Consider the following 12352-nt stretch of genomic DNA (forward strand, 5'->3'; position numbering starts at 1 on the left):
AGCATATTCTTAATATGCAGCCTGAGTAACTTACCTAATAAATGCTTATTTGAGCATGAGCCAGAGGCCAACCTGGATGCAGGAGAGAAGTCCCAGGGCCCAGGGAGTTGGCCCTTGGCCAGGTAGCAGACCCAGTGACTTCCCTGAAAGCAGCTGGCTTTCCGCACAGGGGGTTGACTTTGCCAAAAGGGGGCAGTTTTCTAACTGGAGAAAACCCAATTTAACTGCTTCTTTTACAAAAATTATAATCTTCTACATCTCCCTAAATTTGATTTCTAATCTACATTAGATTAGTAAAGATAGGAAAGTTCCAAAATTGTGGTCTTCCCTTTCCTGGAAGACAACACACGCACAAAGGCCCCTCCCACTCGTGGTAAACTGGAGAGGGGCTGGATGAGATTCGTTGCGTCTTCCATTGTGTACTGGCTGTCATGCAAGGGAAGGGGATTTATGGAAGAATATAAACTTGCTTATGATTCATAGTGACTGTGGGTGAAGGGCCGTTTTCAGGAGAGGGCTGTGTGAATTTTGAATAAAAACATTACAATTTATGTTCTTAATATTTTGGCTTTGGATGACCTCACTATGACTAAATCCTAAAGCTCTCCAGGGCGCGATTCTCACAACACAGTGAAACCCAGATTTATTGGTATCTAGTTTATTCTCCTTGTTCATCTCCACTTCTGAAATGTCCATTGAGGTGATTTTTAAAATACATTTTGCATCTACAGGTACAAAGTGAGAGCATTGGTGAAAGTATGATGGTAGTTTTGAAACCAGAAATCTGGAGAAATTATTATTTTGTTGTTGTTGTTATTATTATTTGTTTTAAAGTTCTCTCTGAGGATGTCAAGTGGGGAAGCCCAGTTGAATTTGTGATTCTGCCTCCTGGGACAGGCATTTATGTTTCTTTACTATGTTGGCTACGAGTTTAACTGCCAAGAAAAAAATTTCAATTTGATAATTGAGACCATGACCGCTCAGAGTTTGAAGGGAGGGCAAGTTTCCTGGCTGTGCCTGGGGGAATTCGGCCGAGTGTACAGGACCTGGCTCCTCAGATGTTTTTTGTCGGGGGCATGTAGGGCGATCTTCAGCCTCAGAATGCCGAGGGAGAAAGATCTTGGTCCAGCAGTTTGCAGAGACTCTGGGATAACCGCAGGCCAGCAGGATGAATTCCAGGCGGCACAGGGGTAGAGATGCTTTGAGAGGGGACAAGGTTAGCCTGTTCTCTTCACCCAGATCCAGGGCCCCTTTGCCTTTTTACACCTCCTCCCAGATTTCTTAGCCACTGTGTCCAGAAAATACACATGAATCTGAATGCCAGAGACTTCCCAGACGTAATAACATCGCATCTAAGCTACTTAGTAAAAGAAGGGGAGGAGCTACGTGGGAGGCGAGCAGTGAGTCCCAAACCAGGGCATCTCAAAATTTAATGAACACATGAACCACCTGTTAAAATGCAGATTTCTGACTCAGAAGGTCTGAAGTTGGGCCTGAGATTCTGCATTTCTAACAGGCTCCCAGGAGATGCCAATGCTGCCAGTTGAGAACCACCCTTTGAGTGTAAAAAAAAAAAGAAAGAAAAAAAGACAACATTCTCCTGCCTGTTTTCATTCCTCCACCTACCTTCTTTTTCTTTTTTTTTTTCCATTTCCCTCATAGAACTTTACCCTCTTTTGGAGGTGGGTCATAAGATTGCCCATAACTGAACAGATCAAATGTATGCTCAGAAAAGCACACTGAATTTGAACGTGCCACTGAACCTCTCTCCGCCCACAGATTTCTCAGTACACGAGGAGGGTTGACATGGAGAGAGATTTGATCTCTTAACCATCCACACGGGTTGGAAGTTTCTGGCCACGAGCACATGATTTTTAATGGTACCTGGGGACTGAATGACTCTGGTGCCTAGACTTGGTAGATGGGTGAGAGAAAGGAGATGGCAGTTCTCAAACACTTTAGAAAAGAGCTTTCAAAACTTCTGTCTATATAGTAAGTTGTAGGTAAAAAATATCTACTCATTGCGTATCTGTGCATGCATGCACACACACACACACACAGAGCTGTGGATGAATAATACCTACCTTTTGTGGGGTTAACTGATAGAATTTGAGGTTTTTACCTAATTGAAGTGTTTCTTGGTGTAGATGATGTCAAAGTGAACACTGGTGGGTCAGCCAACACTCCATCAGATGCTAATTTTCACTAAAATTAAAATCATCCCCTCCTAAGAATTTTCTGTACGATATCTGAAAGACAAAACCTTGGGTGTTATTTGAAAGGACATCCTCAGAGCAGCTCTCCGAGGTGATCCGGGTGATGTATGTGTAAGGACCATCGCACCACGTGTTTCCCAGTCCTGAGACATGTCACAATAGTAACTGCGTTTCATGAAGTTAGCATCTCTTCGGTCACTGACACATAATAAAATACTTTTCCCTCCAAAGGTGGCACCTGTGTGGTCAACCCCACAGACTTGTTTTGCTCTGTCCCCGGTCGTTTGTCCCTCCTCAGTTCTACTTCCAAATACAAGGTGACCATCGCTGAGGTGAAGAGGCGCCTCTCGCCACCGGAATGCCTCAACGCGTCGCTCCTGGGAGGCATACTGAGAAGGTAAGATGAAGGTGTTTCCCGGCACAGTGGGTCCTCTCACTGCCCTGCTGCCACGACCCTCCGCCCTCAGCCCTGTGTCTTCTGCCCCCATCGTCTTCCTTAGAATGTGAACTTTCAGAACCGAGCTTTTGCTTGTTTTTGGACAGAGCAAAGTCGAAGAATGGGGGCCGCTGCCTGAGGGAGAAGCTGGATAGGCTGGGCCTGAACTTGCCCGCAGGAAGACGGAAAGCAGCCAACGTGACCCTCCTCACGTCACTAGTCGAAGGTAAGACTTTTCAGCTCCGCAAAGTAATGATGGAAGGTTAGCTAGTCTTTGAAATTTGGCTTTGTTAGATTACGCCATGTCATTTTTGTCTCTACTGCTAAGGCAGTTAGTTACAGGTGAACTTCCCAGTCGATCATGACGATGACGATTACATTAGACATAATATAAGGCTTAAGTATTGCTTCATAAACTATCACTTAATCTGGGCAGTAGTGGAATATTTATTTTTATTCCCACACTTCATGTGGGTTGGTGGCAACAATGGATGACTCCTTTCCAGCCAGCAAGATGCCATGTATTGCTATAGGCTCCTTGGATGATGCTGGCTGCATACAGATATTATTCTGCACACAACTGAATAATAGCCCAACTCTGCCTTATCACCTTCTTGGGAGATTAAAACAGGTGATGCTTCTCTTTGGCACTTCCGTGACCTTGGTCCTTTTTGTGCTAACATGGGTTTGATTCAGTTATTTTATTTTGCTTGTACAATTTTAATGGTAAACTAAAACTTTATCATAATTGCCAATTTGTGTTCATAGATCTCGAATCAAGCCTGACTTTGGGTAATATTTTTGCCTCTCCAGCAAACTTTTTTTTAGTAAGATTCAGTGACATTTTAGATTGACTTTTCCCCAGAAATACTAAAACTAGATTTCTAATCGTCAAAAGTGGTCCATCCACTTTCTTATAAACCTATGGTTTTGTGAGAAAAAATACTATTTTTTTTTCACTATTTAAAAATGTTTTTATTTTCCTGATGGCCCAGTACACTGCTGGGGTTCAGCCACACCCCCTTCCCCATTTTGGTGCAGTGCTCGAGAACAAGATAAATAATATCTGATTGGCTGTATTCCTCACTGACCACACTTGGAAGTAAATTTCATGAAAGTCAACCTTCTAGGACTTTACAGTACTTGTCTCTGCCGCTTTCTGGGGATGATTTGAATACAGCCTTGCCATTGTCCCTATTTTGACACAAAATCTCAAACAGTAGCGTGTGGGGGCCTTGCTAGGCTTGGGTTTTCAATTATTTTGTTTTTGATTATTTTATAATCATTTCTCCTTGTATTTCTTTTAAGTGGAGTCACTCTGCTAATTGCTTTACCACAACGTCATTCTCAAGTCAACATATTTGAGTTACTATTTCAGGGATTTTTTTTTAGGAATTTATAAGAGAGGGCTATATCTTGCAAATTTATAATATGTTTAAATGATTCACAGCATTTCTGTTACAAATGTCATTGCACTGAGAAACCAATGGAATGAAAAACTCAAGGCTGCATAACTTCTTTCCATCTGACAAAGTTGTTAGAAAAGTGAATATTTTAGTAAGGTACACATTTAGATTGGGGATTCTTTTGGTCCACTTAGCACAGATATATTTGACCTAGAATGCAATATTGAATTTATTATTTATGTATATATATATGTATGTATGTATATATATATATATATATATATATATATATATATATATATATATATATATATATATATATATATATAAAATATGTTATTTGAATCCAGATTTCCCTGAATGTAGTATTAGGTCATATCCCCCTTTTACCCATATGTCTTCATTTAATGGGGTTTAAATATGTGCCTAATGGTTAGTACATCTGCTTGTACCCACTTTTTCATAAGCCTGGAGTTCTTTTTATTTCCCCTTGTTAACCACATTGCTACGACTTCTCCTTTGCCCACTCTGGTATCTGTAATATCAGAGAGCTGTCATTCTCTGGAAATCTCAGTAGATTGGAATTGCTTAGCCCATCCCACTGACCTTCCTGAAATCTTGGGATAATCCCAGAAGCTTCTAGAGTGGGACAAATTCCCTCTCTGGAAAAACGTCCAAGAATCCAATCATATGATGTTTCTGGTCCTCATACTATTGCTACGTATTTATTATTTACAAGACACCAGTTAGCTACCTCCCCTCTATTTTACTCCAGAACAATCTTTGCAGAGTTGTTGACTGTTAAAACAAATATGAGAAGTCAAGTCTGTAGTCATTCTTGCTTATCCCTCCCACCTCACTTGAGGTTTTCCAAGATGGCCAAAGCTGCAGGGTATAGCCAGAGGGAAGTTTAGTTCACTTAGGTTGGGGGCTTTCCTGAGACCATTCTGCTGAATTTGCAAAAGCTCTGATAGCATTCTCAGGCAACACCAGGCGTTCTAAAAGCACAGTTTAAGTCCTTAAACATGAATGCCTCGGCTTTTAGTTTGTCATGACCGGAGGTCAAACTCTGTTTATACGTATATTTAAAAAACAGTGTGGGGCACTGAAGGGTGGAAATAAACCTTAGCAAAAGAAAGGGGACCATTCACCCATATTGTGTAGATCTCTGTTCACTCTCTTCAAGTCTAAATCCTTTGCCACTATTGCTTCCTTTTCTAGTTTTTTTTTTTTTTTAATGTTAGCTCCCAGATTCTCTCCTGCATATCTCACCTAAATTCTGAAAAACTGAAATTCTACAAAAGACACAGAACTAAATACATGCTCTCAATTAAGCCCTTGGCACCATGTGGCACAGATGCACTTAATAAAAATTAGTATCTGTCCTCTAGTTTCTTTCTCCCTAAACAAGTGTTACTTAATAGCAGAATTTACTCAGAATTACTGAGTAATTACTTCATTTCCCTGGAGGGCAGTGGAAGACTGAGTCGTCTAAGGCACTAGGTCATAGCGCACATAGAAGAGGGTGATTCTGGAGTCAGATTGTCTTGTTTGAACCGTCTTCCATCACTTGCTGGCCGTGTGCTGTAGGGAAGGATGCACAACCTCTCTGAGCATCAGCGTCCTTCTCTATGAAGGAGTGTTAATAATAGTACCCTCCTAGTAAGGTTGTTGTGGGAGTTAAATCAGAATGTCTGTAAAGCACTTAATGGGATGCCCGACACAAAAGTTGATGTCAATAGATTTTAGTTATCATGAATCTCAAATGAGAAAACTAAGGTGCAGTGAGATTAACCATTTTGCACAGGATCATAAAATTGGGAGCAGCAAGGAGGAGAAGCCAGGTCCTCTGGTTTGCAGCACCACTGTGTATTTTCCACTCTGAGTTATGTTAGTGGCTTGGACCATGAACAGTTGCATTGAAACTGTTTCTGAATTTAACTGTATATTCAGGGTTATAGTTATAACAAGATAACTGAGGAATAGAAGGAAGTGACCAATACTGCTGCTTTTCACCATGGATTGCGTATTCTTGCTGCTTGGAATCCTGGGAAAGTTTGTTGAACTTTTTTGCATCCTTTAGTACAAGGTTATTAACATCCTGATACACCTCTGCTGTCACTTAATCCCCCAAAGTTAAGATGACATTAAATCTTGGTTCTTTCGTTTTTTTTTTTTTTTGTTTTTGTTTTTTTGGTGTGCAATAACTATCGGTAGTGTTTCTAGTACTTTCAAAAAGGTGCCATGTTAGTCAGTTAGTTGGTTAGTTAGTTAGTTAGTTGTAAGACTCTCCTACAGCCATTTCTTTCCACTTCAGCCAAACCAACCAAAGGTAGGAGAAAGGAATGCTCTCCCCTGATACTGTTTCCCGTTTGTCTTTAGTTCTGAGCCTACATGATTGCATTTTCAGGGAACAAGGGAAAAGATCAAGCAGCTTGACAGCGAACTCCTTCCTATACATGAGATATGGGGAGCAAGTTTCCAGGATGTGATCAGTCCATGGCTTTTTCATTTAGGAAGAGGGGTTGTTCACCGCTTGAGGATTGTAGGATTCAAACACCAAAATCCTTTTGCCAAGTGTCAGTGATGTTACACGCCCAGGACGTGCTCTGCCTTATTTGCTCTTCTCACGGAATTTAGGACAAAGCTGATATTCCCACTGTCTTCACACAGGTACCACACTGGGTTTCTGTGGGCAAGGGGAGCTTAAGGTTAACCTCCAGGGACTCATGGCATCATCCCAGCATCACTCCTCCACTGGCCATTCCAGACATCCCATTTCCACATTAGTCCCTCCTTTGGGATAAAGATTTCCAACTTCCTTCTGAACCTGTATGATATAAAAAGGGTCATAAATTGACCCCTTGTCATAATAGTTCTAATTGGTGCTCACTCGATCACCTGGAAGAGGCCGATTACTCGGGGACCCTGGGGTTCCCTTTTGCACACAGACACTCCGGCACTGACAATGTCTTCTCAGGCACAGTTTGCATCTCAGAGCTGCAGTGCAATCGGACTCCATAAGCAAATGCTAGTGCAGTCCGTGTCATTCAGTCACTACAAGGTCTCTTTTGGAAAATAGCTTTTTTTTTTTTTTTTACGGACTCATAGGTCTTGTCTTATCTGTAAATTTCTCATTCTAAGACATGGAATAGTTTCTATGTGAGAGACTGCTTTGATCATTGATCATTAGATAATGATTTAATATTCTTGTCTAATATCTGAGAATGAATGTTTATCAGAATTTTCAATAATTGGTCTCAGTGAACCTGAGGTTGTATCTTACAATATTCTGGACAAGTAGACACCATCTCAGAGGACATCGTATTAAATCATTTGCTTACCTCCTACTAGTCCTCCTCTGACCTGCATCTTGTGATTTCTTTCATGTCCAGGCGGAAAGGTGTTTGCTTAGAGGGGTGGAGGAGGCGGGCTCTGGCTCACATGCCTTAGTGTCTGACTGTGTGCTGGTGGCAGCCTTACATTCCTGCGCCTATTCTGGCCCCAAAAGGCCGGTGTACCCAAGCCCGTTTGGCTCAGCCTGGCCCTTGCCCCTTTGATCCAGCCCGTTACTCACTCTCGCAAATCTCGTTGCTCCCTTGAAAGCATGTCTCTGCATGACTTTCCTGGGTTTTTTCTTTTCTTCTATCATGCTCTCTTTCCAAGTTCATGCCAACTCATGGGCTTTTCAAACACTCAATTTCTGCTTTTTTCCATGGTTTACATTTGTCAAAATTCATCGGTATTCTAATAAAACTGTAGACTGTAGTCAATCCTAGTGGTGTCTAACCCCTACTGAATAGCCGTGGAAGTTTGGGAATCCCCCAGATTTTAATTTACAGCAAATATTTGAGTTTAGAATAGAATCTTCCTGAGAACTGGGTCAGAGAGTAGTTTTGCTTTTTAATTAATATAATTTTAAATAATCTATATAGACGGTAGAAATTCAGAAGTTACAAAAGGGTATACAGTGAAATGCCTCCTTTCCACTTTACTTCCCACTCAGTTCCCCTCTTGGAAGAAACAAATGTTACCGGGTCCTCTGGTTCTTTCCAAGGGTACATATTTGGGTGCATAGTTTTTGTTTTCATTTAAAAGTTATAGCGTACTGCACACATTCTTCTACAGGCTTTTTTCACACCTTATCTTAGCGTTCTTTTTTATTTTCAGTTCTTACAAGTTGTTTATTATTTATTTATTTATTTATTTATTTATTTATTTATTTACAGGGAGTAGGTAATTAGGTTTATTTATTTACTTACTTATTTATTTTAAGGGAGGTACTGGGGATTGAACCCAGGACCTGGTGCATGCTAAGCATGTGCTCTACCCTCCCCCTGCTCACCCTTTCAAATGCTCACAGTATTCCATTGTTTGAGTGCATCATAATTCATTTAACCAGTGCCCTCCTAAATATTGTATAGGAGTTTTTAATCTTTGGCAGTTACAAATAGAGCTACAATGAGCAACTGCACACGTACACAGATAATTCTGCAGATATGCAGGTACATCCATTCAATACACTCCTAAGAAAGCATTACAGGGTCAAAAGACATTTGGAAATTGTTCTCCGTAATGGTTGTAAATGTTTGATTCTATCAGTAGCAGGGTTTAATATGAGAGTACTTCCCTATGCTCTAGCCCAAGCCAGGGTGCTATCAACTTTTTGATCTTTGCTAATTTGATTGGGAAAAAAAAAAGACTATCTCTATTATGAAGGAGTTGAGTATATTCTTAGGAAAATTCTATGAGCTCTTCTGTCTCTTCACTACTTTGTACTGATGGGGTAATTTTTGACATTTTTCTCATTGATTGGTAAGTGCTCATTGTATATAAGGAAAACAGGTTCTATGTCTCTGGTCTGAGTTGCAAAGCCTCTCCACCCCTGGCTTTGGTTTGTCTGTTTGCTATTGTGAGTTTTTTGTTTGGTTTCTTATTTGTTCAGATCTATGTCATGTAGAACTTTTCCACATTGATATAATCATGTTTCTGGTATATTTTATTTCATGGTTTTTAGATTTTTATTCTAATACTTTAAAAGTTCTGTTTTTATTCCAAGATTATGAAATATTTCTCCCATGTTGTCTTCTAATTACTTTGTGGATCTATATTTTATGTTTAACTCTTTGCTCCATCTGGACAATTTTTGTTGTTGGATGTATGGTATAGATCCAATTTTATTGTTCATTTATTTTTTTTTTTGGATGACCAGCCAGTTGTCCCAACAACTTTTATTGTTAATCCATTTTCCCCTACTAGTATAAAAAGCAAATTGCATCTTACTCTAAATCTCCTTATAGAAATATACTTTCTAAAAAATTTTTTAATTGATGTGTAGTCAATTTACAATGTTGTGTTAGTTTCTGGTGTACAGCATAGTGATTCAATTATACATATATATATTCCTTTTCAGATTCTTTTTCATTATAGGCCATTGCAAGGTATTGAATTATAGAATATAGTCCCCTGTGCTATACAGTAGGACCTTGTTGTCAAATATATTTTTTTAATAGACTGATGACTATTCCCTAACAATGCTGTCCCTTCTTCCACCACCACATAGCCATTGTTTTTTCTCGAGTGTACACTGTTTCAGCCAAACAAGGCAGAACTCATTACACAAGAACCCAGACAGGCAGAGGTCTTTGCAGTTGCGTCTTAAGTCTTAGTGGCTGCTTGCCTTTGCAGAGCCACAGAGTCCTTGTCTGGGGGGAAGATGCGTGATTCATCCCCACTTACTGCTCTCCCTTCGCCTTAAGACAGTGGTTCTCAACCCCAACTTGAGGTTACTTCTGGCGCTTTCAAAAAATGCCAGAGATTAATTGACACGGGATGAAACCCTGATGTGTGCGTGTGTGTGTGTGTGTGTGTGTGTATCTCCCAGATTATGGGAAGAGCAAGGCATTGAGAAACACTGCCTTCAAGTATAACCTATTTTATTAAATGGCTCCATTAATCTAATGATATACTCTATGGGTTTTCTACATAGTTCATTCTTTCTAGTGATTCTCATTTGTTCTAGTTTTTCACTATACTCTCTGGAAGGGGTGCCTCCCAAGACTATTGTTATAATCAGCCAATAACATATTCTAAAGCATTTCCATTTAACAAATGTTTTCTGAGTACCTGTTACGAATCAGGTGTTGTACAAAGTACAGGGTATGGAGTGGGGGACAAAATGATCGCCTTGAAGAACAGAGTGTCGGTATTTGCTTGTGCCGACTTTTTGGGAGGGTTACTCAATATGAGGCAACTGCTGCTGTTACTGTGGAAAATCGGAACATCCCTTAGTGGTTTGCCCTTCTTTGGAAGGGGGCGGGGGTGTGGGCGGCACCACTTGGCCGAGGGAGCCTGAAGCCTTGCACTTAGAATTCTCTGTCCAAGCACTCACACTGTCCCCCGAGCATCCATGAATCTACTTCTAAAATATTAATTCCAGAAATGATATGAAATACAATGGACGGACTTGCCAAAGTTAGCGTGTTGTCTAAAAAAGCGAGGGAGGGGTGGTACTGGTTTGTCAGGTGGCACAATGCATTGAAATAAAGGAAGAGCTTAAATCTATCCTGGAAAACAACCACCAGCCCAGGGCATCCTACCTCACTGTGGGCAGAAGGGAGGGGACAGCAGCCATGTTTGCCAGACGTGGTCCAGCCCTTCCTGGGTCACTCATCCATCATCACAGGCTACTGCACCTGCTGCTGTTCACGTGGGCACTTGGCTCCCCGCCCCCAACAGAGACAGAGAAGCGCGTAGGTCTTTATTTTCAAAAATCAGTCAAATCCCAGAGAGTCTGATTCACACGTGTTCTGATCCAAAAATTCCTATTTTTCTTAAACCTGTTGATGCTAAGATATCTGCTGTCCCAGATTTAACTGTAGATTTGTCGTTGTTCCTGAATACCGTGTGTTCTTTGAATTCATGACTCCATTTGTTCATTCATTCTTGGGTCCTCACACAGGATGCTTTTGTGGCCCAGTATACACATTTTAACTACATATCAGAGTGTCTTCACTTGCCACTTCTTTTGATGTAGCATCGCTATACATCCAGTAACAATGTTACATCGCAAGCAGGAGAAAGCAGTAAACAGAGCGAAGGGAAGGAAGGATCTGGCTGTCAGTGTAAGTGTAAATAGCAGCTGTTCCATTCAAACTGTTTTTAAAACTACCCCACGGTGAGAGCTTTGCATAAAATGGGCCAGATCCTCAAGGATCAGGTTTTAGCACAAAATTTAAGAGGCGTGCTGCCATCCTTCTACTCTTGTGCAAACAGTGAGGAAAAGCAATATATATGTACATACATATGTGTGTGTGTATCATATTAATAGTCTCTTAAAATTTTACTTAAATATCTATTTCTGCATGAATAATATTGCAATAGAAAGATATACAAGTATACATAACTCGACTTGCTGTACAAAGATGACATTATGAACAGTGTTATTGTGTTAGTCGCAAGATATTTCTGAACCCTAAGGTCACACGTGTTTATCCTCTGGTCAGGGACTGTAGCCACTCTTTGATGGGTTAAGCTTTAAGACTTTTTACCTCGAATTTGAAATTTCTTGAATTCTCTCCCTTCTGTCATTTTTGTAGCAGAAGTGACCGTCCTAGTATGTTACAATGTGCCTTAAAAAAAATCTTGGTGCCATTGCTTCTGCCAGATAAGCACACATTTTCTTTCCTAATTGTTTAGGGCAGTAAACTGCTGGTAATAAGCACTTAAAAAATATTGCTTGGACGTTGCAGCTTTATCCAGAACTGTGACCCTCCAACAGCTAGCACTACCCAGACTGATGAATAGAGACCCTTTTCACCCAGTTTTGTCATTGTAATATTTTTATATTAAACTAGACCCTTCCAAGGCCTAGAACAGGGCTTCTCACATTTTGGGAATGAAAAATGTTGTTAAAGACTTTAAAAAAAAAAAGACTCAGGAAATGGATGGGAAAAAAAAAAAGATGAGTTACAACGTTAGTGTCTCCTAGTAACATAAATAAAAATGAAACACACTGACTGGTGTAGATGCAAGTCTAATTTTGATGCTTGGTTAGTATTCGTACATATTGAAACATCACATCAGGTTATTAACTAATATCGGCATAGTCACAGAGGAGATTTCCGTAGCCTCAGTGTGCCTTTCTGAACAAGGGTGAAAACCCCACCAGTTCCTATAGCTCAGCGAGCATAAATCCCATAAATAAATCATAATTAAAAAGTCTTAGTTTTGATCCTTAATACATATTAAGGAGAACTTTGAAAATAAAAGCTTTTAGGAAAAGGAAAGTATAA

At 40.3% G+C, this 12352-nt stretch overlaps 1 protein-coding gene across 1 annotated transcript in view; it reads left to right on the forward strand.

Moving 5' to 3' along the window:
* The window catches only part of TFAP2D (transcription factor AP-2 delta), a 49168-nt gene that overhangs the window by 11785 nt on the left and 25031 nt on the right, over positions 1–12352 (forward strand). Inside the window, exons 4-5 of the mRNA XM_010973874.3 lie at positions 2448–2613; positions 2760–2878. Coding sequence (XP_010972176.1) covers positions 2448–2613; positions 2760–2878 — 285 coding nt within the window. The remainder of the gene's footprint in view (positions 1–2447; positions 2614–2759; positions 2879–12352) is intronic.

The sequence above is a fragment of the Camelus bactrianus genome, chromosome 20 (assembly GCF_048773025.1).
Source record: "Camelus bactrianus isolate YW-2024 breed Bactrian camel chromosome 20, ASM4877302v1, whole genome shotgun sequence".
Classification (NCBI taxonomy): Eukaryota; Metazoa; Chordata; class Mammalia; order Artiodactyla; family Camelidae; genus Camelus; species Camelus bactrianus.